This window comes from Homarus americanus, unplaced genomic scaffold, assembly GCF_018991925.1.
Source record: "Homarus americanus isolate GMGI-L3 unplaced genomic scaffold, GMGI_Hamer_2.0 scaffold40856, whole genome shotgun sequence".
Classification (NCBI taxonomy): domain Eukaryota; kingdom Metazoa; phylum Arthropoda; class Malacostraca; order Decapoda; family Nephropidae; genus Homarus; species Homarus americanus.
Window position 1 is genome coordinate 4,289,646 of NW_024734615.1, and position 26,752 is coordinate 4,316,397.

At 39.0% G+C, this 26,752-nt stretch overlaps 1 protein-coding gene across 3 annotated transcripts in view; it reads left to right on the forward strand.

The window, feature by feature from the left end:
• Positions 1-26,752, forward strand: part of LOC121870373 (UBX domain-containing protein 1-like) — a 38,640-nt gene that overhangs the window by 4,669 nt on the left and 7,219 nt on the right. Inside the window, exons 3-7 of one of the 3 annotated variants that reach the window (XM_042372175.1) lie at positions 12,645-12,765; positions 15,372-15,495; positions 16,098-16,225; positions 16,494-16,731; positions 23,708-23,897. In XM_042372175.1, the coding sequence (XP_042228109.1) occupies positions 12,645-12,765; positions 15,372-15,495; positions 16,098-16,225; positions 16,494-16,731; positions 23,708-23,897 (801 nt within the window). The remainder of the gene's footprint in view (positions 1-12,644; positions 12,766-15,371; positions 15,496-16,097; positions 16,226-16,493; positions 16,732-23,707; positions 23,898-26,752) is intronic. The other 2 variants (XM_042372176.1, XM_042372177.1) reach the window with 2 other exon arrangements.

Consider the following 26,752-nt stretch of genomic DNA (forward strand, 5'->3'; position numbering starts at 1 on the left):
TTAACCATAAATTCCACTCATGAACAAATAAAGATGTGACCCAGATGGATTTGTGAAATAAAGAATGTAATAAAATTACTCTGCTTATGGTAGAATAAATCATTTATGTGGGGGGTAGTCAAACATATAGTAATTGTCTTAAACTATAATTAATATTTACAAATAAAGATCAACACACAAGTAAGAAGTTACATAAAAAATAAATCACTGTTTAAAAGAAAAAATTAATAAGAACACTATGATGACCTTCAATAAAAGGCCATAAAAGATCACTGGCCAGGAAGTGTCGTGTCCTAGTATAAATAATCACTGGGAAAGTACACAAAGTAGGACACATAATTGTTACACTAAGCCTGTATCTAAGGCTGATATGTCCGTACAATTAAGAGAATAAGTACTGTACACATAAGAGGACTTGGCATAAGTTAGCTGGCTATGGTGAGACTTGAGGTTGCGCTGTAGAGGAGGAACTGCCACAGGTTGACACGTTGAAGAGAGAAGAACCAAGGGAATCTGCAGAATTCTCAGCTCCCAAGTTGTACTATGGCTTTTATAACCTTGTATTGGGTGGAGCTTGTGGAGGTGGGACTTAACATACCAAACAGTGATTGGCTTCCATGGAGCATCAGCTAAGATATCTGGAAACAAGTTGAAGTGAAGGGGAGACAATGAGAGGAACTGGTTGGTTCTTCTGTTCCACCATTGACTTCTAGATATTTCCATACTAGCAGACAGCGAGCAAGAGGTTGCGTTACATGGAGAAAAGGAAAAAAAATCAAGGATGTACAGTACAGCCTTAAAACCTTGCATACTCTTCTGTTCTTTGGCAATGTATGTTATATCTGGGGGGGGTTCTATGATCATGGCGAGAGAAAGGTTTGACAATAAATAACAATAATTGACCCTCTCGGGTAGATGGATCTGCTGCACGAGGACGATGAGCCAGTATACTGAATGTAGTGGCCGCACTTTACATGTTCATGCATTACATCATATACTCTACTTCTCATTGGCTGAGTATTTCTTGTTTTGCATTCCATTCTTCAATTCTTTAGTATTTCATTGACCAAAGATCAATGACGTCATATAACGCCACTGTTAGAAGTATTATAATATGTCCCTCCACCCTATCCACCTAATCCACCCTCTCCTACCTCCACTGGCAGGGAAGGGGCTAACGTCCGTATTATTAAACAACATCTTCCCTTGAAGAGGGTCGCCATGTTTCAACCCGAGTTTTAAACTAAATTGAGACCTGAGGGACACCGCAGTACAGTACTTAATTGGGTGGTGTGGCGGTAAAATTAACTAATTCCAATATTATAAATTCATTTTATTGGAATTAGTTAATTTTACAGCCACACCACCCCGTTAAGTTCTGTACTGTGGTGTCCCCCAAGACTCATTTAGTTTAAAACTCAGGTTGAAACACGACGACCCTCTTCAAGGGAAGATGTTTAATAATACGGGTGTAAGAAGTTTTCAATACGTATAACTAAGTTTATATAATCATTTTACACTTTCTGATGATCACAATTTATTCTATAACCCATGCCATATTTCATACAGTATTTGTATAGGCAACTCAGTAGGGCGTGTTTGTGTCCCCCAGGAGGTCAGCGCTGTAGGGCATATGTGTATGTCCCCCAGGAGGTCAGGGCTGTAGGACATGTTTGTGTGTCCCCCAGGAGGTCAGGGTTGTAGGGCATGTGTGTCCCCCAGAAGGTCAGGACTGTAGGGCATGTGTGTTTCCCCCAGGAGGTCAGGGTTGTAGGTCATGTGTGTGTACCCCAGGAGGTCAGGGCTGTAGGGCATGTGTGTCCCCCAGGAGGTCAGAGTTGTAGGGCATGTGTGTGTCCCCCTGGAGTTTCAGGGTTGTAGGGCATATGTGTGGTTGTACCCTAGGAGGTCAGGGTTGTAGGTCATGTTTGTGTGCCTCCCAGGAGGAGGACCTGATGATGTATAGGAACATAAAACTCTCCAGTAGTACTGTAGGTATAGATGCATGTTCAAGCAAAAGAGGTTGCAGCTGGAAGAAAATAAAGAGAAAATTTTTGTTAAAGCAACAGTTAGGATCAAAGAAAATAGTGTGAGGAAATGGCTCAAAAATTAAGGAAGAGCAGAGAGGCCTTCCAGCAATAAAATCAGAACCATTTACTCTCCCTGAAAAAATTAGCTGATGCAATTAAAACTAAGAATAAAACCAAACCAAAGGAGTGAATATTACATGGGAGAGAACACTAAATGTTTTGTTTGCATACAGCTCCTCCCCGACTTAGGACGGGGTTAGGGACCCAAATCCAGGTCGTAAGTCGGAAATGCTTAAACAATACAGCTAGACCCCGACTTACGACGGGGTTAGGGACCCAAATCCAGGTCGTAAGTCCGACATAGATAAAAAAAATAAAAAATAAAAATTTTCAAAAAAAAAATTCAATTTTTTTTTTTTTTTTTTTTTTCAAAAAAAATTTAAAAATCTACAATGAAATACAGTACACTAAACGTAAAAAATAATGAGGAATGGATACAGTACAGTAAAAGTAATAAATAATGAGGAATGGATACAGTGTGACTGAGCACTTACCTTAAATGTAGTTAGCTGAATGCACACAGAGCCCCCATAATTTTCTATTTACAGGATACATGGAGACTATATTAATTGGAAGAAGCAGAAGAGGAGACAGGGCTGGGTGGGTCATCAATGTCGCTTCCTTCAGACAGGTTTATGTACTGTGGTAACTTGCTGGTTGAAGGTATTGGATCATCTTGAGGGAGTGAAGAGGCAGCACTGGTGGGGTGTGAGGAGCCAGTACTGGGGGACTTCTTGAAATAGATGCCCAATTTAGACTGCACAGTTTGCTTTTTCTTTTCATTATAAATTTCTCTGTAGCAAGCAAGTGCATCTTGGATCATTCTGTCAACTTTGGCATAACGCTCATAATTTTGATCCATGTCATCAAACATTTGCATTCCTTTATTAATTGTAGCAAATGCCTCTGCCATATGTTTCACTGAAAACTTTTTGGGGGGTGCAGGCTCTTCTTCTACATTTTGTCTCTCTTCTTCCTCTGCAACTTTCTGTGCATCTAGTTCAATAAGATCCTCGTTACTGAGCTCTTCTGCTACACTTTCAACCAACTGTCCAACATCTTCAGTATCAATTTCTAACTCCAGCTGTTTACCTAACTCCACTATCTTGTTACTAATATCCAAAATAACTTCATTTTCATTAAATCCTTTGAAACTGTTCACATATCTTTTCAGGATTTTCTTCCATATTCCATTCATGCAATGTTTTGTAACCTGATCCCATGCTGTACTAATGTTCTTTATACATGACAAAATGTTGTACTCCTTCCAAAACTGTCTGAGCGTTTTCTCACCTTCAGTAGCAGCAACAGCCTGAGCGAAGGTCGTGCGTAAATAATACGCTTTAAAGGCAGCAATAGCACCTTGATCCATGGGTTGGATGATAGAGGTAGTGTTAGGTGGAATGTACACTACCTTAACATCAGGGTGCATGTCGTCCAGGTGTGGTGGGTGTCCCGGAGCATTATCCAAAATCAGTAAAATCTTGAATGGAATCCTTTGTTGCAGACAATACTCCTTGGCTCGTGGAATGAAACAAGTCATGAACCAATCCTCAAACAGTACTAGGGTCATCCAGGCTTTCTTGTTACTGCGATAAAACACTGGCAGTGTGTGCTTGCTGACTTGTTTAAAAGCCCTGGGGTTCTCTGAATGATAGATCATGAAGGGCTTTAGCTTGAAACCAGCAACATTCCCCCCCAACAGAAGTGTAATTCTGTCCTTGAATGCCTTGAATGGGCATTTTTTTTGCCTCTTTGTGGATGTATGTCCGCTCAGGCATGCGTTTCCACAATAATCCAGTCTCATCCACATTGAATATTTGCTCAGGCAAATAATTCCCTTCCACAATCACATCATCTAACTCCTCCTTAAAAGCTTCGGCAGCACCAACATCGGCACTAGCTGCCTCTCCACTCACCTTAACATTGTGTAGACTGTAGCATTTTTTAAATCTATCAAACCACCCATGACTTCCTGTAAAGGTTTGATCACATTCATCTCCTGCCTGCTCCTTCAGGCTTTGGAACAGGCTTCTTGCTTTAGCCTGTATGGTTAGAACACTTAAGGGTACACGCTTCTGTATCTGGTCTTCTATCCATATCACCATAATTTTTCCATATCGTGGATAGGACCTTGTCTTTTCTTTGATATTATAGTTCCCTTTATAGGTGTTGTTCCTTTCACTACTTCACGAATACGTTCCTTGTCCTTCAGAATAGTGGATATAGTCGAGTGTGAGAAACCTAGGTCGCGTGAGATTGTTGCTACTGTTTTTCCATTCTCATACTGTGTTATTATCTTCAGTTTCATCTCAAAAGTAATTGCCTGTCTCCTTTTCCTTGGAGCACCACCAGCACTCTCACTTTTACGCTTTCCAGTCATTATAAAGTCAATTAAATACGATAATAACGAAAGTTCACAGTGCGATCAGTATAGGATACGATAGCCAAACACAAACAAAGCGCTCCACTGAGTGAGTGTACCCACGAGGCGACCCAAGACACCCCTCCCTCTCTCCCGGGACGGAAACGTTTCGGTATAGAAAATGCGCGCGTCATTTGAAAAAATTTTTGGTCACGACGGTCGCAGTCGTATGTCCCGTATGGACGTACGGTCAAAGCAGGTCGTAAGTACCAATGGACGTAAGTCCACGTAGTCATAAGTCGGGGTCTAGCTGTACATAGAAAACCTAAAATAGTTGTCTCTTTTTCTTCTCAGCACCACAAAACACTCACTTTTAAGCTTGCCAGCCATTTTAAAGTGAATTACAAATGAACATTTTGTCTGTGTACTGACTTTGGGACTTGAAAATACGTAATTTGACCAAATTTTGGTACGACTGAGGCAGGTCGTAAATGCGAGTGGTTGTAAATCGAGTAGGTCGTAAGTCGGGGAGGAGTTGTACAGTATATCATGGAACATGCTTATTTTTCTTATTTTAGTACTACATATAAGGCGCTCTGCTTTACAAGGGGTTAAGGCGCCATCCCGGGCAAAGTGCATTTTCTTATGTTGGCATTGGATGTAACCCCCAAGGTAGATTAGAAATATGGTTGAAGGCCCTTAATAAATATGGTGTCATTTTGCCTAAGGACAGGAGCTACGTATCTGGCTGTGTGCTCAGTAAGTAAAGGTGGTCACATCCCATTCAGAGTGAGAGGAGCGGGAGCCAATGGCAGCGTGCGTCCCGTGGACCATATCCCCTGAGTCAGCCAATCACAATGGATTTCCCTTGCTACGTCACAGGTCCTCGGCTAATCCGCGCACCCAGATGCTGCCTCCCTGTTAGTCTTCCTGCACTGCATAGCATAAGGCGGTTCAGTATTTCTACTGCTATTTTGGATAACTTTTCTGCGTAACATTGACGTTATTCGTGCTTTTAGAGCAAGATTCAAGTGTGGCCAGGCCTTCTGGCATGGGTTCAGGAGCCCTAAATCCTGAGCGTGTGTCTAGTGACGACAGTGCTCATGTGGACACCCCAGCCATGCTTGGTGATAGTGATTTTGGTGGTGAATTTAGTGGTGATTATGATGAAGCAAGTGCTACTGGCGATGGTGATGAACATTAAAGTTATATGCACTCCTCAGGATTTATGTAACTTCAACTTACTACGATCGTCAGGGATAATAAAACGAAGGAACTAAACAAAGTAAGATTGTAATACTATTATCATAATACTGTTTTTACCAAAGGTTATGCAAACTTTTTCTGCCTTTGTATTCATATGTTAATTACTTTGGGGGGGAGGTAGTGGTGTTTCCTTATTATTACACACTATTATACTTCACAATATTATAAATCTTTGGCTAATAATAGGGACGGAAAGATAAATACTGATAGGCACATGAGTTTTTTATTATTATTTAATTTTTTGGCGGGGGGTTTATGGGCGGGTGGGTGTAAGACGAGTGTTGTTTTTGGTGATCATTAACTTGTTTTACAGTATTAGCCAACAGTAATAAGACAATTTTGCAGAAAAATGCGATTATTGTTGGTTTGAAGATCAAACAACCATACATGACGGGTAGTTATTCTCAATCAACTTGCGATAAATTGACAACTATTCACAGTTCTTACTTCTAGTTTTCACTGTTCTCTAGGAGAGGGATTGAGCTGCACAATAAAAAAAAGAACTCTCTAGCTGAAAAAACAACAAAGTTATGGCTGTTTGAACTTCGGAAAACTTTAAACTCGTTTTTCTCCGCTTATTAAATTTGGCGCTTCACCCCATTGTAATGCGGAGCGCCTCATGTTCTATTGAAACCCCAGTTGCTGGTGCATTTGAGATAAATCTCTTTGGTATGCATTAAATTTTTAATTGTCATAGACTACTGTGCAAAAAAAAGCTTTACTTTTAGTTTCTTCTTCTCTCAGTAATGGTGCACAATTAAAAATATTAAACAAATTCAAGTTTAGTAACAACTAAAAATTTTAAAGGAATTATTAAGACTATAAGCATGAAGAATATTGATGCAATAAACATACATGTTTGATTTTGGGTACTGTGTATTTTAGCTATTAGGCACTCACAAAATGAATGACAATGTGAGAAATTAAGTTAAATAAGGTAAAAACATCCCGAGTAGGTATTTCCGCGGACCTCCATCTCGAAAAAGAAATTCTTAACTCATGTTGACATTGTTCACTTCTGCTGTTTAACACAAATACTTGACCCACTGGAAATAAACATTTGATGGCCTTTTTGGCTATCGGTGGTCGAATTGCCTTGTAGTTACCATTGTTTGTATTCCTGTACTGTCTAGATATTGTACAATGTGTATGTACAGTTGCTCATAGGTACAGTGACCCACCCCTCAGTGGCCTTTCCAAACATAGGGCACCATCAGAATCATAGATGAACCTTTTTTACAGATACAGTACTGTACAGTCATGCACCAGTTAACGTCCTAGATACGTTCTTGGAAACGTGACGTTAACCGAAATGGACGTTGTCCGATCATCACATAAACTTTGTATTTATACTTACGTGTATGTGGAATATTAATCGGCGTACTGTTGTGTTGGTGAATTATCTCTTGTAAAAATACATGGCGTTTATAATAAAATTATTCACTGTTGTACAAAAGGATTCAACAGCGCTGAGCAGTTAGAGAGGGAGAAGGAGGGACCGAGCGAAGTGGGGAGGGAGGTAAATGCGTTTGACAGTTGGCACCCGGCCCAGGTCTAGCAGCGTGTACCTGTATATTTATCAGTTCTTAAGTGACTAAGCTTCTCTTATAAAACCAGTGACATGACCTGGGTGAATATAATTAACATTGTTGGGATTCTTGTAAGATACTGATTAATTTGAATATAAACATGCTATAATTTGCACCTAGACATAACAATTTTAGTATTGTAATCAAATTAGTACATGTGCCTCCCAGCTTTGCACTAAGGTCATTTATTTCTTTTCACGTTTCTTTTTAGTATGGTGTGTGCATGTAAATGGATGAAAATAAATGAAGAAATTTATGTAAATCTACTACCCAAAAATGCAGTTGAAAAAATTTATATTATATAAATGTACTACAGTACTGTACACTAATGTACAACAATTTTTATCTCTTGAGCAAAATATATAGTTTATATTCAAATTATTGGCTGTCTTGCAAGGATTCCAGCAATGCAAATTATAATCTAAACCAACTTTAGTCACGAGATATTATATAAGATATTATATAAGATAAAACTGTAAGCCTAAAACCTACTGGCTGGGGAAGTGCAGGAGCCAGCCAGCCAGCAAGAATTGGGGGGGTTGGCGATATGTTTGACACTTTGAGCCGAGGTCTCTTGTGTGTTTATTTGACAGTCCTGCAAGCTTCTCTCATTTTAAAATGCCAGTAGCGAAATGACCTAGGAGAATATAATTAACATTGATGGGATTCTTGTAGATACTGACTTATTTGAATTTAAACATGTAGTAATTAGCACTAGACATAACAATTTTAGTACCGTAATCAAATTAGTACATGTGCACTCCAGCTTTGCACTAAGGTCATTTATTTCTTTTACGTTTATTTAGTATGGTGTGTGCATGTAAATGGATGAAAATAAATGAAGAAATTTATAAATCTACCCAAAAATACCCAGTTGAAAAAATTATATTATAAATGTACTACAGTATTGTACACTAATGTACTACATTGTTTATATCTTGAGCAAAATATATATGGCGCTTATATTTAAAACTAATCTCTCTGTCTTGCAAAGTTTCAGTAATCAAATTATAATATCTAACTTTAGTCTGAGATATTATACAAAATAAACATAGAAATCACCAATCTTTTGTCTGGGAACACAAGGAGAGTAGCCAGGGCGTGTGGGAAGAGGGGGTGAGGTGACTGAATGTCTGGTGTTTGTTTGTTTATTTATTTGAGATAAATTGACAGTTGGTAGCTGAAGAGGCCTGCCGCGTGTTTATTTATCATTACTTAAGAGTGAATAAGCTCTTCTCAAAAATTTGTCACCCAAATGACCTGGGTGAATATAACTTACATTGGAGAGTTCTTACAGCAAGATAGTAATTTATTTTGAATACCATTATAAACAAGCTATATTTGCAATAGACATAGCACAATTTTAGTACGTGTCATTTAGTACATGTACAATACAGGTTTACTTAGGTCCATTGTTACTGTACAATATTTACTAAATTCACTTTACTAGATAAGCGTAAGCCTGGCAGCACAATCTATAAGAATCTTGCTTGGTACATACGTGGCAGTAAGCGTGACTGTGCCCACTCGACCATTTAGGTTAAGCTATGTCCCATTATTTGAATGTTTTTGTTTTTTTTTTCAATTTAAATTTTAATTGTTTATTCCTTGATAGAGGCTGGATCCTAGTGCTGTCACTTGGTACCCCTGTACCATAACACCAAACAACTTGGCCAGTGTCACAAGTATATACAGTACAGTACAATCATCCCTTAGTTATCGGCCTAATTGGGACCCTTGAGTCGCGTGATAGCGAAAGATACAATAGCAGTACAGAACCTATGGGATTTATTCCCTGGTGGTTCCAGACACTAAGACCAACCCAAGTTTCCCATTTTACGACCATTTAGACCCACTAAATATATACAGTATATAATGTTATGGTAAATATCATAAACACACATAGGCATGGCTAGGTTAATTACAAAGTGATGAAAAGGGTACCTCAATGCTGTAGTCCACAAAGCATTTAGCTATGCTTTTTTTATTTGGTCCCCCATCATACATGTTTGTTTTCTCTCACATCAGGATGCCTGAGTCCTCCGTTTTCTCACTTAATCTTAGAGTGCACCAGAGACTTCGCTATTCCTTAGTAATGACACAGAATTTGAAATTGCAACCCCAATTGCAACTGGGGTTGCAATTGTTGAACAACTAGATATGTCTGATTACAGCAAATGTTTTATTGTCAATTTGTAGGTGAAAGATTTTATCCTCAATAGATGTAGGTTAACATTTACACCTGGAGGCAAATGCTTAAAAAGCCTGAGGAAGGAAGCATATTTATTCGCTAACGCACATAATTATCTGACCAGTATGGGAGGATCATGCGTGTCTCCATCGGGGGAATTAGGTGGGTGGTGGTCCAGCGAAGCGTCCGCGGAAGTTTTTTTTTTTTTTTTTGGGGTGCGCAGGGCATTATTATATGCGATAGGACGTTGTTGATCTGACATTAACCGGTAGCATGACTGTATTACTGTATATCTATCATATCACTTGGTACAAATCTTGAGTACAAATATTACCAACAAAATGCATTGTTGGCTTTACATTCGGAAAGGTCACTGAGGGGTGAAACACTACAGTATACAGTACCTGTGGGCAACTGTATATTGGTTGTACTGTGTATGGCACTACTTGTTGTGTATGTATATTGTATATCTGTATTGTATATGTACATATACCTGTACCTGCACTGTATACTGTATGTACATGCGCTCAAAATATCTTTACAGAGGGGATGAATTTCAAAGGAAGCTGCGACTCTTGTTCTCTCGGTGGGGTTGTCAAAATCTATCGTACGTTGTGTTATATTGTCTGTAAAATCATAAAGATACTTTTTGCAGTGCGTTATGCGTTGTACTGTATACCTGCACTAGGGGGCAGTGAAATTTTGCTCAAAGCTGCACTCTTCAGACATTGTTCCTTATACATATCTAAGACTCCATGCCAAATTTGAAGCTGATATGTCGAGGTTTAGTCTGCCGCATTTTCTACTGAAATTTTTAAATTTACCTACAGTACTAGCCAAACAGCCGCTGTGGCGGTGCAATGTTCTGTTCAGTGTTTATCAACTTTTTTTCATATCTCTTATTTCATTTAAGTTGTCTTGTTGCAGATGAGTATGGTGCTATGTCTATATTGATTATCAGCCTTTTCTCATTTCATTTCTCCCTACACTGGCTGCCGCTTGTGACCGATACTTGATTAGTGATTATGCTGGAGCTGCCATTGCTACTGCCACCTTAACTGACTATGGCATTATCACAAAGGATGACAAGAGTCAGGTTATTGGACCACATAAGCTGCGGGATGCGAGACAAAAATACCGATTTAAGAGGCAAGAAATTGAGATGGCTAGTTTAGATAATTTGACGTCACTCTATTTTGATGGTAAGAAGACCGCCACTCGTGTGATGATAAAGAATGAGAAGACCGAGAAATGGAGTTCGAGGATGATGGTGAAAGATCATTATGTCATCATGGTTGAGCCTGGCAATGAATATCTCACACATGTGACTCCCAAGACTGGACACGGAAAGCAGATTGCCAAAACTATTCACGAGTTTCTGGTGGAGAAAAATCTAACCCAGCAGCCCATTGTGTGTGTTGGTTGTGATGGAACCAATGTAAATGTAGGATCAGAAAATGGAGTCATTCATCATCTTGAAATGTTCCTTGGTCACCAGCTCCATTATTTCATATGTCAGCTTCACGGAATAGGCTACCGAGTGCTATAGTAGGATCGGGGACGCTAGGGAGCTTCAAGACGAAGTTGGATAGGCACATGGAAGTGCTGGGATGGGTGTGAAAGGGATCTGCCTTGTATGGGCCAGTCGGCCTCCTGCAGTATCCCACTTTCTTATGTTCTTATGTTCTAAATGAGCTGCCTTTCCGCGCAGTTTTTTATCACTATGATGGTAAACCAAGTGGTCCTGAGCATTGGCGTGGTCCCATTGGAAAGCAGAGCAAGGAGTCTTTGTCTGAGCTTCCAGTTGTCGCCTTCCAGCCAGTCAGTTTCCCTGATTTCCCTGTGTTTAATGATGAAGTGGAGAAAGATCTGTCCTGGGATCAGAAATACCTGTATAGGATTTGTAAAGGAGTTATCACAGGTGTTGTTGAAGATGACTTGACTGCTATTGAGCCAGGTCCTCCCTGTGTGTCAAGGTGGAACACCTTATGGAGTAGAATCCTCAGGCTGTATGTAGCAACATCAAGACCCAGCCATGAGTTGAAAAGAATTGTCATTACAATAATAAAGTTCAGTGCTCCAATGTGGTTTTACATCAAGATACACCCTTACGTAACACACGGCTCAAGGAACGTATTTCAGTCCCTGCCATATATGAAACACCTGAATAGTGAGGAGGAGACGATAGTGAAGAAGGCTGTCCAGAGAAATGCATACTTCGCCCACACAGATCAACTTCTTCTTGGTATGTGTGCAGATGAGGACATGACTGTTAGAGAAAAAGCTGTCTCAATGATAAGAAAAATTAGAGAGGAGAATCAGCAAAAGGAAGAATGCACTGGCAGATCTGAAGAGGAGGAGGAAGATTCTGATGCTGCTGTTGACGAGAATTTGTTAAACTATACTGATGAGGAGGGTAAAGATGGAGATGGGAATGAGGATGTGCCTCCTGTAGTCAACATGAGAAAGGTGGTGACTCCGAAACTAAAGTGGCAAGCAAAAAACTATCATTCCATGATTAACTGGAGGAATGAACTCAAGACTGAGCCTCCTTACATTGCTTCTCTGTCAAATCTACAGGTTAATGACATTCTTGAGACACCATTAGTGGTGCCCAAGTGGCCAAACAGCACTCAGGCGGTCGAGAGAGGCATAAAAGTGATGACTGAAGCTTGCACTGAAGTGACGGGATACGAATCGAGAGATGAATATATTAGGCAAAGATTATTGTCTAGGAAAATGATGCCAAGGTTCCGCACAAAAAAGAATTTCAATATGAACTTGTAATGATTTTCTATACAGTGTACCTGTAAAATAACATGTGAATTAAATCGATGTCACCCATGTAAAATTTATCATTATCCTGGAAAACATTAAATGACACCTAATTTTTGGTATACACTAAAAGTTGACAAAAAGTCGTTCGCGATGCGGCAAGGTAAGTATGCATGAAATGGCATGAAATTTTGCACAGGTGTTTGTTACAGCCATACAAACGATGCCTGAAAAGTGCAGCCTGCAACTCAAATAAAAGTGTTTTTTCCCTGCCCCCTAACCTGCACTATCTTTTTACATGCTGAACCAATTGTAAACTTGCAGGATGATTTTATTGAATAAATATCTATCTATCACTCATTTATCATTGTCTCACCCAGAAACAGAGGAAGAGAAGATGGATACTACTACAACAGAGGGGAAGGAAGCAGGTGCAGGGGAAGAAGGAACAGCAGAAGAGGAGGGAGCCAAGTCCATTAAATGTGATGAGTAAGTGACATTTGTTTTTCCTTATTAATAAGACACCATACTGATGACTTTTTAACTGCAGTGCAGTACTGTACAGTATACAGTGATTCCCCGTTAGCCGGAACATTAATGCAGAGCACTTCCGGGAATGCAAAATTTCCAGGTAACGAGACAGCTTTCTCAAACCCGGAAAAATTCCTTATCCCCGGGTCCTTTTCCGGCGACTGGGAAAAGTGTCCGAGTGTCTAAACTAGACATCTTGCACAGACGGACACTAGCCCACTTCCCCAGAACATTTCTGGGTGTTGGAGATATTTTCTTTGAGTCTAAACTACTGGAATCCATAATTACAGCTCGAATTAAGTTAGAAACTTCATTTATTTACTATAATAATCCTGAATAGTTTATTTAAAAGTTTGGTTTAATAGATATATTTAAAAATTAAAAATCTATGGATATGGGTGTGAATGAAGCTGTGTGTTACAGCAAAGACTGTTATTTTCCACTCCCATGGAGCTGTGGGGGATTAGTGGGTCTTGTTTAACTGACCTGACCTGATGCAATGTCAGGTGGAGGTAGGATGGGGGATTAGTGGTCTCATATTACTGACCTTCTGATGGAATGTCAGGTAACCCTTTTTTGGGTGGAGGATTAGTGGGTCTCATGACCTGAAGATGCCTGGAATAAACACGAAACCTAAAGTATTTTTAGAGATACTGTGATAAGTACAGTATAATGGAGTGGAAATAAATGTTGCCAAGTGCTCCTCAACAGCTGATATTTAACTCGCTATCATGCAGTCACACAAACGCAAATGTGTCGTACAATAAAACCCTCACTCCTCATGCTTGCTGTCTTAATTCCCATGTTGTGTTGGAATGTGTGTGTAGGGGAGGGGGGTGATGCTGGGGTGTGTGTGTGTGTGTTTGGGGTGTGTATGAAGTTGGGGTGTATGGTGTGTGTGGGTGGTGGTGATGTGGGGTGAGGGTGGTGTACTGTTGGGGGTATGTATGGGTGATGTAGAGGTGTGTGGGTGGTGTTGGAGGGTGTGTGTGGGTGGTGTGTGTGGGTGGTTATTGGAGGGTGTGTTTGTGTGTGATGTAGGGGGTGTATGTGTGTGTGTGATGTGTGGGTGGCGTTGGTGTGTGTAGCACAGTGTGGGTATTATGAGCCGAGTGTTCTTGACGGAAGCGAACCTTTTTGGGGGTAGGGTTATATGGTCAATTCCCTCCCCTTCCTCACTCAAGCATGGCTAATAAGTTATCCTTAAACAAAATATTTCTATATGATATAGTGATGGGAATTCCATTCTTAGCAAAAAAAAAAGTAAGAATTGTTGATACCGGAGTCAGTAAAATCAGTTCTAATTTTGTTAGACACCATTTATTTGTTTTGTTTTTTTCAAAAATAATTGTGAATACTTTATCTGAAAGTTTGGTTAAATAAATATATTTAAAAAACAAAAGCCCTATATGATACAGACGTGAATATAGCTGTGTTACGATTATCCTCTTTGCCACTGACCAGCTCGTTAGCCGCTTGGGTGATTGGTCACATCTCTGTTATGCACTGTTGGCAAGTACTGGGCATGCATTGGCTCCTGGATGTATCTGAACTTGCTCCAGTGCTGGTCAAGTCTGGTCTTGAAAGAGCTCACACTCAGTGCCGTCACTACACACTCAGGCAGGTTGTTCTGCGAGTTCACAACTCTTACTCTGAAAAAGTTTGTCCTCACAGTTTTCTGGACTTGTAGCTTCTTCAACCACTTTACAATAATGTTCATACTGTAAACATAATAATGTATACTTCTGTATATATTGTACTAGCCAGTAGATCCTGTCATCTTTAGCCTAGAATAGGCAGACACTTCACTCAATAGACTGTAATACATAACTAATCACGTCTTTACACTTATGATGAAGGTTGGGTGGGGGATAAGTGAATCTTTTGACCTGAAGATGTGTTGAATGAAATTTTTTTATGGATGAGGCTACAGTATATACATAGTACTGTACTGTATTGTATATGAAGGGTATAGGTATCTTTACTAATTAATTAAAAACAAATAAACAATATTGTATTGTGAATGAGTCCGTACAGTAGACAAACAGTGAGGCTACCCTTTGGGGGAGGGGGTTGGCACAGTCACATTTCCCCTCCAATGGACCCTTTTCCCTCTTCCTCCCTAGCTCACAGATACAACTTTGCTCATTTATACTTATCACAATCTCCCTAAAAATACTTTAGCTTTCGTGTTTATTCAAGACATCTTCAGGTCATGAGACCCACTAATCCCCCACCCAAGAAAGGGTGACCTGACATTCCATCAAAAGGTCAGTAATATGAGACCACTAATCCCCTACCAATCCCCCACCCTAGATCCACCTGGCAATGAGTCAGCCCCCCCCCCCCCCCACACACGCAACAACAAAAAAACTAACTCTTGTCTATATTCATGACATTTTTAGAAAATTCTCTTGATTTTCAGCCTCCAAAAATGTGTTCTTAAAGCCAGAAATTTGGGGAAAATTTCAGCTTTGGGAATGATTTTCTAATCAAATTTCAATTCCGGCTAACAGAGATATTACTGTACTGTATAAATATTTTTGTTTTTGTTTTTGTTCCAGTTGTGGAAAGCTATTCCAGACCTCTGAAGAAGTAGAGTTCCATGCAGTTAAATCTGGTCATTCCAATTTTTCTGAGTCCACTGAAGAAAAGAAACCCTTGACAGAGGAGGAGAAGCTACTAAAAGTTAGTCCAATATTTGCACAATACAGATGTTATGTTTACCCAGTTGTGAATAGCTATTGACATAACCCACTATTGCCCCTCACTATTAAAAACACTTTCTTTTGTGCCTTTATATTATTGTACAAGATATAACCATTCTGTTGATAGCAAACTTGGTAATCTATAACTATGAACAAAAATATCATAAAGTTGATGGTACACAGTACAGCTATAGTGTGTCTCTCTCACCGCTATCAGTATGTCTGAGTTCAATTCCCAGCCTGGGTCAGATGTGAGAAGTGTGTTATCAAGTGTGACCCTACCAATCATGGCAGGTGTTCTCTTAATAATCTTGTTTGGTCCTGTACTAACACTGGACAATGAAGATTATAACAAAGAACAAACCAAGTTCCCAAACAGCTAATAAGCTGATATGTGGTGAAATGATAACTATACCTGTGAACAGTATGTAGCTATGTTCTTTAGATTCAGCAAAAACTCAAATGAGAGAACTACATTTGTTAGTGACTTTTTTATTAATTTTTTTAAGTTGTAAGTAATTATTGAGGATTTAATCCGAATTTTAAAGACAGGTACAGTATTTCATTTTTTTTTATCTACAGAAAAGGACATTGGAAGATAAAATACGGCAACGAAGGAGGGAGAGAGAGATGGAGGAGGAGAAGGAAGCAAGAGACCGTGAGAGAAAGCGTATTCAGATGGGTCAAGAAATTGCTGAGAGAAAGCGGAAGTATGTGGTTTTTTTGTTTTAGTGAATACACATACAATAATAGTTAAAACAGGATTGAGTAATTTTTAAGTGTATGGTGTATACATATCATACAATAATAGTCTATACAGGTTACAGTAACTTTTTGCAAATTTTTTATGTAAACAATGTACAGAAGGTTACAATAATTTACTGTGTTGAAAAATTTGGGGGGATAGACCATTATTGTCATATTTTCTCTTCCATGTTGTCATTTTGCCAAATTTCCAAGTTTTCAATTGTTTTCCAGCATGCAGGATCAGGAACTGAAACGCATTGCTGAAGAACGCAAGAAGGAAAAAATGGAGGACAAGATTGCAAGACAGAAGGTAAAGGAAGAAATTGAACGAGATAGGCAAGCCAGGAAAGAAATGTTTGGCAATAAGGGGGAAGAGAAATCACAAGCAGCATCTGTAGCACCCAAACCTCAGCCAGCACCTGCAGCACAAACAGCCCCAAAGAAAGAATATACTACAGCTAGACTCCAGGTAGGATATTGATTTTATTCTCAGGTTATCAGATTTTAAACTTAACTTGCTCGAGAACTTTTTGCCATTCTTTGGTTTCAGTATAGTAACCTCAGTTATATAGTAACAGACTCATGCTTTGTGTAGTGCTTTACTTACTTATACAAACTGTCCCTCACAACCATACACTTCACATGTCTTTTCAGTATACTTTTAGCTTTTCTTCAGAAACTTGAGTGTTGTTCTCACCAGTAATGTTGGAGTGAGAAAGATCCTGTTAACCCTTTGTGTATGGGCCCCCCTCTGAGCTGAATAAAATTGTCTGGCAATAGCCAAATAGAATATTAAAAGTGGTGTCCTCATTGTGAAGGGGTTAAGAATTACACTTTGCTACTCCATTCAAACCTCATCAGTCATTCCAAATATTAGAATATCTCCCTCATGCCTCTGGCTTTCATGTATTCTATGCTCTAACCCAGGGGTTCCCAATCATTTCCCGAGTTGTCATTTTATACAGTGGTCCCTCGGTTAACGAGCGCCTCGGTTAACGAGATTTTGGTTAGTGAGTTACCTTCCATAAGGTTCTTAACTTCGGTTAACGAGCAATCCCTCGATTAACGAGTTTCTTACGAACCGACCTCCACATGTTTTAGCTTGCATTTGGCGGTCCACCAGCTGTAGTATTAGTCCACCAATACAGTAATCGGTTCTAGGGCTTAAATTCCTTACCCTTTTAGTATCAAGAAGTTTATACTATTCAATAATTTTAAAAGTTTAATATTAAATTTTTTTGTCATTTTAACAATTATTGAACATAATTGAAGGTAGGGTCACTAGTTTGTGGCACGCCATCCAGCCTGCCAACACAGCATACAGGCGTCAGTCTCTCTGTCTTTTCAGTGGAGGTAACATCTTGCTCGAGACTCTCTTCAACTAAATGCCTTTTTTTCAGTGTTTCCAAGCAAATTATTGGTCATTTTGATATTTATTTTACATATTGACAATATATAATGCAGTGCAGTGTTGATTTAAAGAAAATAATCTTGAATTACACCGAGAGAACTATAATTTTATGGGTGAAATGGCACCATGGGGTTACTTCTCTTCCACCCCAATGCCTTCTCTTCTCCCTTCTCCTCCACCCCCATTCTAATTCCCATCATCATCATCATCCAGGAGCCTTCTACATACACACCTCAAAGTAAGTGTACTTTTCTACCTTTTTTTGTTGAATTTAGGCAATTTTCGGTGAGCTGGAACCAATTACCTAAAAACCCATTGAAACAATGGTTTCGGTTAACGAGCAACCTTCTAGAACGGATTGTGCTCGTTAACCGAGGGACCACTGTATATATATATATATATATATATATATATATATATATATATATATATATATATATATATATATATATATATATATATATATATATATATATATATATATATATACATACATACATACATACATACATACATACATATATATATATACATACATATATACATACATACATATATACATACATACATATACATATATACATACAGTATCGTATTTTACGGCATATAAGACGCACCCCCCATTTTGGCAGGGAGTATTTGGGTAAAAACTTTTGTGTGTACTTTCCTCCTGTAGCCACAGTTTTCTTAAAATAAAATATACAATACCAGGAAATGTGAGGAAGATAAAAATAATACCAATAAATAAGTTACAAAAAAAAAATTGTACTGTATTACCAAATCAGTAAATAAATGCCAAATGAAAGTTTAACACGGTCACTGATTCCCTAGCAACACTCCCGACCCTCTTCATTCTGCGCTCTCCTCCCGTAACGTGTTTGCCCTTAGGACAGTTATTTCATTTACTTTTTTCACATTATGTATATAGGATGGTGTGTGCATGTAACTGTGTAAAAAACAAATGAAGAAAGTTACATATATCTACCCAAAAATACGAGTTGAAAAACAACCATAATACTTCACAGCTTGGCCCAGTAGCCTGGTGGTTACAGTGACGAGTCTAAGCTGGCTACAAAGCCATGATTAACCATTATTATATCAGTAAACACTAATAATAACAGTAAATCCAGTGAAATATGGCAGGGAGCAAGGAGAGTTACAAGAGCCGACGAACCTATAATTAGTGGTCACTCACTCGCTGCCAAGTGTACGATCAAAATACGTATGGGAGAAATACATATCTTGTAGTCTAATTTGAAAATGGTGACGGGCACAGTAATAAACAAATTATTAAACCATGCATTTACCTACGATAAGATAATAAGAAACATTGTATCATTACTAGAGTGAATGAAATAATATTCCCACAAACAACAATTGACAACTCTGTTTATGTTTCCTGCCTCAGGCATCTGTGTCTCATGCCCTGACATCTTAGTTATACAGGCCTAAGATGATCTTTGCTCTGTTTTGGAAATGCTTCTTAGGGAAGTTTCGTAGCCCCTGGACCTCCCCAAATTTTATCCGAATCTTCAAAATCAGGATTTACCGCGTCGGAATATACGAGGGTTCACTATATATGAGGATTCTTAAAATAAATATAGATTTATCTTTATATGTATTTAACAGTAAAAACAAGTAAGCAAAATGATGTATTACATAACTGAGAAGTCTAAAAGTTACATTTGTCATATTTCATAATTATGTGACATGTACAATGAAAGACAAAAGTCGTGTCGTGAAATTTTGTGAAAACATATGCCGAAGGGCTAAACTTTTGGTCCGCTCTGCCTTGTGGTAGGTGGCTCTCATAATGTTCCACGAGTAATATTTAATCTTCGGACAAAACCGCGACACGAATTTGTCTTTGATTGTACATCATCATTTAATTAATTTTCAATACATGTTACACCAGTTATAATTGATTTATGAAAAGTGTACATTATCATTTAATAAATTATCTGTTAACTAGGAGTATAATTATTTAATTAAACAGCATAACATACAATTTTCTAAGTTACTATTCTGTCATATATCGTATACTACAACTGTGTCGTAATTCATATATGACATGTATGCTTCATCATTTGATTAATCATCTATACAAGGGGGTATATGAGGTTAAGCAACATAGTATACAATTTTCTGAGTTAAACTTTGATATATGGTTACAGCAATATTTTTTATTAACATCATTGACGAGGAAGCTGCCTCACAGACATAAGTGCTTCCAAATATTACCAGAACCTTGTCAGCCCGTAATTCTGCCGTTTCAAGCGCAAAAGAGCAACGCTGTTTTACATCTGTCTTGAACGGAAACTGAACAAAATCAAAAGGCTGAGTAAGCAACTCAAGGAATTTATAATTGAAAAAAAAGTATTCTGTCATATATCGTATACTACAACTGTGTCGTAATTCATATATGACATGTATGCTTCATCATTTGATTAATCATCTATACAAGGGGGTATATGAGGTTAAGCAACATAGTATACAATTTTCTGAGTTAAACTTTGATATATGGTTACAGCAATATTTTTTATTAACATCATTGACGAGGAAGCTGCCTCACAGACATAAGTGCTTCCAAATATTACCAGAACCTTGTCAGCCCGTAATTCTGCCGTTTCAAGCGCAAAAGAGCAACGCTGTTTTACATCTGTCTTGAACGGAAACTGAACAAAATCAAAAGGCTGAGTAAGCAACTCAAGGAATTTATAATTGAAATTTGCTGCCATTTTCTTCCTGCATCCGTGAAAAGTAGACCGCGAACTGAAGTAAGAACAGTTCAAAAGTAGGGGTACGTAACTTCTGTTGCGGAACATGTCATTGGGGCAAGCTTGACTTAAACTGACACAGAGAGAGTAACTGCATGAATCCCTTGACTATAATTTATGGTCGCAACTTAACGAGACAGCACCTTTCGGCCACGTCCTTCAGTCCATAATACTTGGACTAAAAAACAAAAACAAAAACCACATGTGATTGCTGCAAAACCATGTGACTCCAATGACTTCGTGAGCTCAATGGGAGTCCAGCAACCATATGACCTGTATGTGACCCCATGTTTGGGAACTGCGCTGCTCTAACCACTGTAACCCCCCCGATGAATAAAATCGTCTGAAATGCAAGAAGTGGCGTCCCCGTAGGGAAGGGGTTAAATGCACCTCATGAAGGGTTCATAGCTTTACTTATAGTTCACAAGTAAGTTTACATCAACTGGCATGTATTTCAAGGGTAGAAATTCACGTGTGCCCCGCTGCCTGAGTTGACCAAAATATCAGAAGGGCGAATAGATCTTAGAAATTTACTGGTTTTTAATCGCCCGGCAGGCGACTAGCATGTCAAACTCGCAGTGTCTAGGAGCTGTCCAGTAGTTTTGGAAAAAATATGATATTTTTGACAGTGTGCTTTACCATAAGGAAGTGTTTAGTGCCCAGTTTATAAAAAGCATTGCAAGAGCAAACGTGTGTTGTACGCGTGAACCCTCATACTTGGTAGTTGTGCCCTGCTGCTCCCAGAGAGTCAGCGATCTCAGTGCAACTAATACCTCCGTACAGTATTGATGTGATGCCTAATTAACACAGAAATTATTATTAATCATCGTGAGTTGGCAAAGGGGATTGTTTGACATGTGGAAGAATGTTAATCCACCACCAAGCAAAAAACAAAGAAGAAAAGTTAGGACAGCAGCGTCAATATGAACAATCAACAGTACATTAGATTCATATTATTGTGACACTAAGAGGAAGAAGCTTGTTGGTAATGGTGCAGATGGGGCCAGTGTTATGACAGATTGCAAAAATGGCTTGGTAGCTTGTATGAGAAGAGATTTAGAGTGGCCAGAGTTGGAAGGTATACACTGCACTGCACATAAACTTGAACTGGCTTACAAGGATGCAATGAAGGGTGTACCACTTGCCAAGAGGGTTGACCTACTGCTGCTCGGAATATACCTATTCTATGAAAAGTGTTCTCTCAATAGGAGCTTGTTGAAGCAGGCTCATGAAATATGTCAGCTACCATTTTTTATTCCAACACGTTTGGGTGATACAAGGTGGCTCCCTCGTATGCTGCAGGCTTTAGAACATTTACAAAAGAGTTACAAGGCTATTGTACTTCACATGCAGTAGATACAGAACCCTAATTACCCTGCATACCCCAAGGACTCATCCAAAAATCCTAAGAACTATCTAATGCTTTGAACCAGTGCTGATGTAATCAAGTACATTCACCCCCTCCTGGATATCTTGTGTTGCCTTGCGCGCCTTTCAGAGCAGTTTCAACACAGACAAACCAATGTTTCTGCTATCATGAATGAAATTCAGGTCTCAGTTGACTTCGTCAATAAATATTTGACAAAACCCAGGACCCAGTCTGTGGAAGATTTTGGAAGGTGACACTACCATATTCCAAGCAGAGAAGCTAAGTGATAGAAATAGCTCCTTCTTGGCTGCAAGGCATGATCTGCTGACATCTGATTACAAGTCTTAAGAAAAGATTTATTGACATGGCCAGTACAGTTCTACAAAATTCATGGATTCTAGATTTCAAGCTGTGGCCTGCAGAATACACAGGGAATGAAGGTTTTGGAGACACTGCTGTGGGAGTGCTGGCTCAATCTCTTGAGAAAGCACTAAGGGAGGCAGAAGTGGATCCAACCAAGCTGGAAGATGAATGTGCTGTACTCAAATGCTCTCTCTACAAAAAGAGTACGATATCACCTGTTTCACAGCTGTCCTGGCAGCAAATAAATGAATCATACAAAGAAAATTGTGGCTCCTTTTTCCATTTAGTTGACCTTCTGCTGTCCATTCCAACCAGTTCTGCTGGATGCTTAACGTGGCTTCAGTCAGGTCAAGCTCATCAAGACAGACTGGCGCAGTTCTCACCGATGACCGCTTGACAGATCTCCGAGTGGTCCAGTTGCAGTCAAAATGTGTAAGCAACTTCATCCAGAGCAAACCATCAACATATTTTTAACAACTGGGGCCCACCGTGTTGATGGGTCTAACCACACAAATAGCTGCAGCACAGAGGAAATGCTGGACGATATCAAAGAATTGGATGAGGAGCATATACAGAAGCTTATTGACCAAATCCAGTGAAGAAGAAAGCCCTACACTTACTTGCAGTTACATATACAGCATTCCCCTAAAATTCGCAGGGGTTAGGTTCTCAAAATGGCCGTGAATAGCCAAATCCGCGAATAGCATTTGCTAACCGGGGATACATTTTTTTACCTATGTGCATTTCGAATAGCATTTGCTAACGGGTTACATTTTTTTACTTGTGTGCAAAGAAACGTATGTTCCCTTTATGTGTTTGCCCCGAGTACAATTATATCTTTTATGTGTATTGCATATACAGTATGTGTGTCTTTAGGCACACACACACACATATACAATACAGGTAAAAGAAATTACTGTCTCTAAAATGAATGGCTCCCTGTCCCGGCCATAAAAAGGCCAGCAAGTTTAAAACTACCCTTAGACATTCTTGGGTACATCTAGGGTTTCATCCGCGAATAATCAGAGGTCCTCGAATTGTCAGGGCATGCTGTACATATACAGTACAGTAGTTTTTAAGAGGATCTAAAAAAATTCAAAATTTCAGCTATTGGTATAAAGTAAACAAGGAAACAGATTATCCATATTATACAGGTAATAATATGTTGTGCATGTCAGTGTTTGCAATTTGAATATAATTTACCTTTTGCTATTAAGTTAAATAAAGTGTCAAAGTAAACAACTTCACAACTTTCTATGTAGGCCTACCAGTATATGTGAACTATTGAAATTATTTATTTTAATTTTATTTTTTTTATTTTTTATTTTTTATTTTTTTTAAGCCTAAAAATTTTGGAAGGGCTAATAAACTTGGGGAAGGGCTAGTAACTATTCCACTCAATTATCCCGGCTGGTTACCTAAAAAAAGGCTAATTTCTACCCCTGTATTTACACTCTTAGGTCTTATCTTGTAAAATATTACAGGTATCACATCCTTAAGTAATTTAAAAAAAATTTTTGCTTAGATTCGTCTACCAAGTGGAACACCGCTTGTCCAGGAATTTAAAGCCAAGGAGTCTCTGTCAGCAGTGCGTCTATGGATTAGTCTTAATCGTCAAGATGGTCTTCCTGCAGATGCTCCTTTCAATTTATCCATGTCTTTTCCACGTAAAGTATTTTCAGAAGAAGATATGGACAAGCCATTAGATATTTTGGGTAAGTCAATTTTATTACATATATATATTTAGATGTTTGTTGTGATAGTATTTTTTTATTAGATGTTTAACTAAATAACAAGGTTTTTACAGTATTATTGATAATGACTGGCTCAACATAATTCCATAACCATTGCTAGTTCAAGTAATTATTTTCTAGTCAAATTCGTACTTTTATTTCTCTAATTTTTCCCCTTTTCCTGAATATATACGAGTATATAAAGTTTTATCGCTGACAAGGGTTGATGTGGAAATATTTAGGCAGAATTTTTTATTGGGAATATACTTTCGTGCACAAGTTTCCTCTCAAGTAAAAACTAAAACTCAGCTGTAAACCACTTTTCTCACCTGTATGAACTGGAGAAAGAGAGTGCTCTCACTTTTCCCTTGTAAATATTTATGCCAGAGTAAATTAGGCTCAAGATCTGCGACACCATAACTTTAAAATTAAACATTAATATTAGAAATTGTGCTGTGTAATCGCTTATGAACATTGAGTCTTAAATGTCTGAAAAATTTTTGGGTAGTGTCCTGATTTATCATATTTATATGAATAATGAATTTATATGAATAGGGGCACATTGTCAAGGACCTCTATGACTAGAATTTGCCTTGTAGCTTTCCCATTGTCTCCTAATAATCTTGTATGTTTGTTTCAAAACTTTGTGTGTCTGAAGAAGCTCACCTTAGCAGTAATATTTTCCATGGTGGGCATAGTAGGTAGTGGTGGTGGAAGTAGGCTTTGTAATTATACATTGGTTCTATACACACAAAGAAATCACTTGAACAGTGTATCTAGCACTACTAGCAAAATCACTTTCTGGTTGTTTTGAAGCCATTTCACTGGGCAAAGCAAAGCAACAACCGTAAACAAGGTGAACACTTACTTTTAGCACGGTTGAAAACGCGTGTGCAAGGCCGAACGCGGAATGGGACATCCGTCTGGGTCAATGGCTGCCAACTGACTGAGACTGCGTCCCTCAGGGCCCCTGCCTGCCCCACTCTCAGGGACTACTAAATTTTAAAATCTTACACTATTCCCTGACTATTCTTTATTTTTTTTTAGGGAAAGATTAGTACTATTTTAATATTGATTACGTTATTTAATTTCGGACACGAGCTTCTTTATGGCTTTTTGGTAATTATGTTATTTCTCGTGATGCATGACGTTCATATAGTCTCGTATTTTTAGTATTTCTCCTAAGGACACACGTAACATATTTTGAACTGGAAAACTGTCCAAAATAACTAAAAATTTTATAGTGGTCCTTTAACTTCATAAATCGTGTATACATTAATTTGATGAAGTACTTTTAATTTCGAAAGGCCTAACGGGATGCACAGTAGCTCAAAATGCCTCCGCCCCCTGCTTGAGGGTGTTGTTTGAGGGCTTTTTTTAACCTTGCCACGTGATGTGAGGTGACATAGTCCCTTGTCTTATGATTTCCTGATAATCAAATCAATCATTTTTGTTCTAACTTTCTGAATATCACAATGAAATTTCCTGAATATCACAATTGACCCCCCCTAAAACAAGACAGCACTGTCCTCATGTGCTGTTAGAAACATTAGAGCTACCTTCACGTCTGCATGATCCAACTCACAACCTCGACCCAACAAATCTCACTCTCCCAGAGCTATCCTTCAAAACACCCAAGTGAAAGTAAAACCCATCCTCAGCCAGCGATCTCCCCTTTTTTGCTTAGTCCTTGTCCTAGAGGACTAGTGTCAAAAAATAATACCCGACTCATCACAAGCGCTCTCCCCTTTTTGCCTGGTCCTTGCATTAGAGAACCAGTGTCAAAAATAATACCTGTACTCAACTCATCTCAAGCGCTCTCACGTCTGCCGCTCCGGACACTACAACGATGGACTCATTCCACGCCTCCGACCCTCATGCGGCAAGCCAACCCTCTAACAAATGCACCAATCCATATTAGTGAGGCCCTGGCCATACAACCATTCTCATAACCCAGCTCTTGACTTCACAAGCCAATGCACATCCCTGACATAACCACCTCTCCTCTCCACCATACTTACTCCATAACTCATCTGTTCCTATTCTCCACCAATGCTTGCTAGCTTCACCCTCGGCAGCCTATCTGCTTCTCGTCATCATGCCCACCTGAACTGTATTCGGCCGGCTTCATTTTCATCTATCCGCTTGAGGGTTCGGTCGACCTCTCTTAATCACTTACCTTCCTCTGGCCCTGTCTTACTATCGAATTTAGAAATGGTTAACCTGGCCCCGCAACTAACACCTGTTCTAGTATGGTGTTTCCTAATTTCACCTATTGTCTCTTCATGCTGTGTTTGATAGCATGTTTCTACCCTGTCTGGTGCATCTCCCAACTGAGCTAGGTGTTGTCATTGTTCACGTTCTAAGTTTTCCACTTGGGCCTGATACTTCCCACTTAACTGCTGCAAACGTGTCTGATACTCCCCCTTGTTTCCCCCTTAACCGTTGAATATGTGCCTGATACCTGAACTTGTTCACACTTGACTGATAATCCTCCCTTAGGTCCACGAAATCCTCTCCCAGCTGCATGATCTCTTGCCTCTCTCTCTTCCTCCCCATATACACCGCTACTGTCATGTACAAAAAACCCATTCCGGGCACAAGAATGAACAGCAGTGCGAGCTCAATCCCCACTATTCCTAGCCAAACCATGCTTGCGTTCATTATCCCAACCACAGAACTACCAGTCACGATAAAACTACGCTCTGCTACCAGTTGTAACCGGTCCAAATATTCTTATTGGAGTTTTTATATTTTAAAAGGATGGTAATGCAGTGGAAGTGCCCCTCAGAATAACGAACCAGCACAAACAAAATTGATTTTTAATTATTTATAGA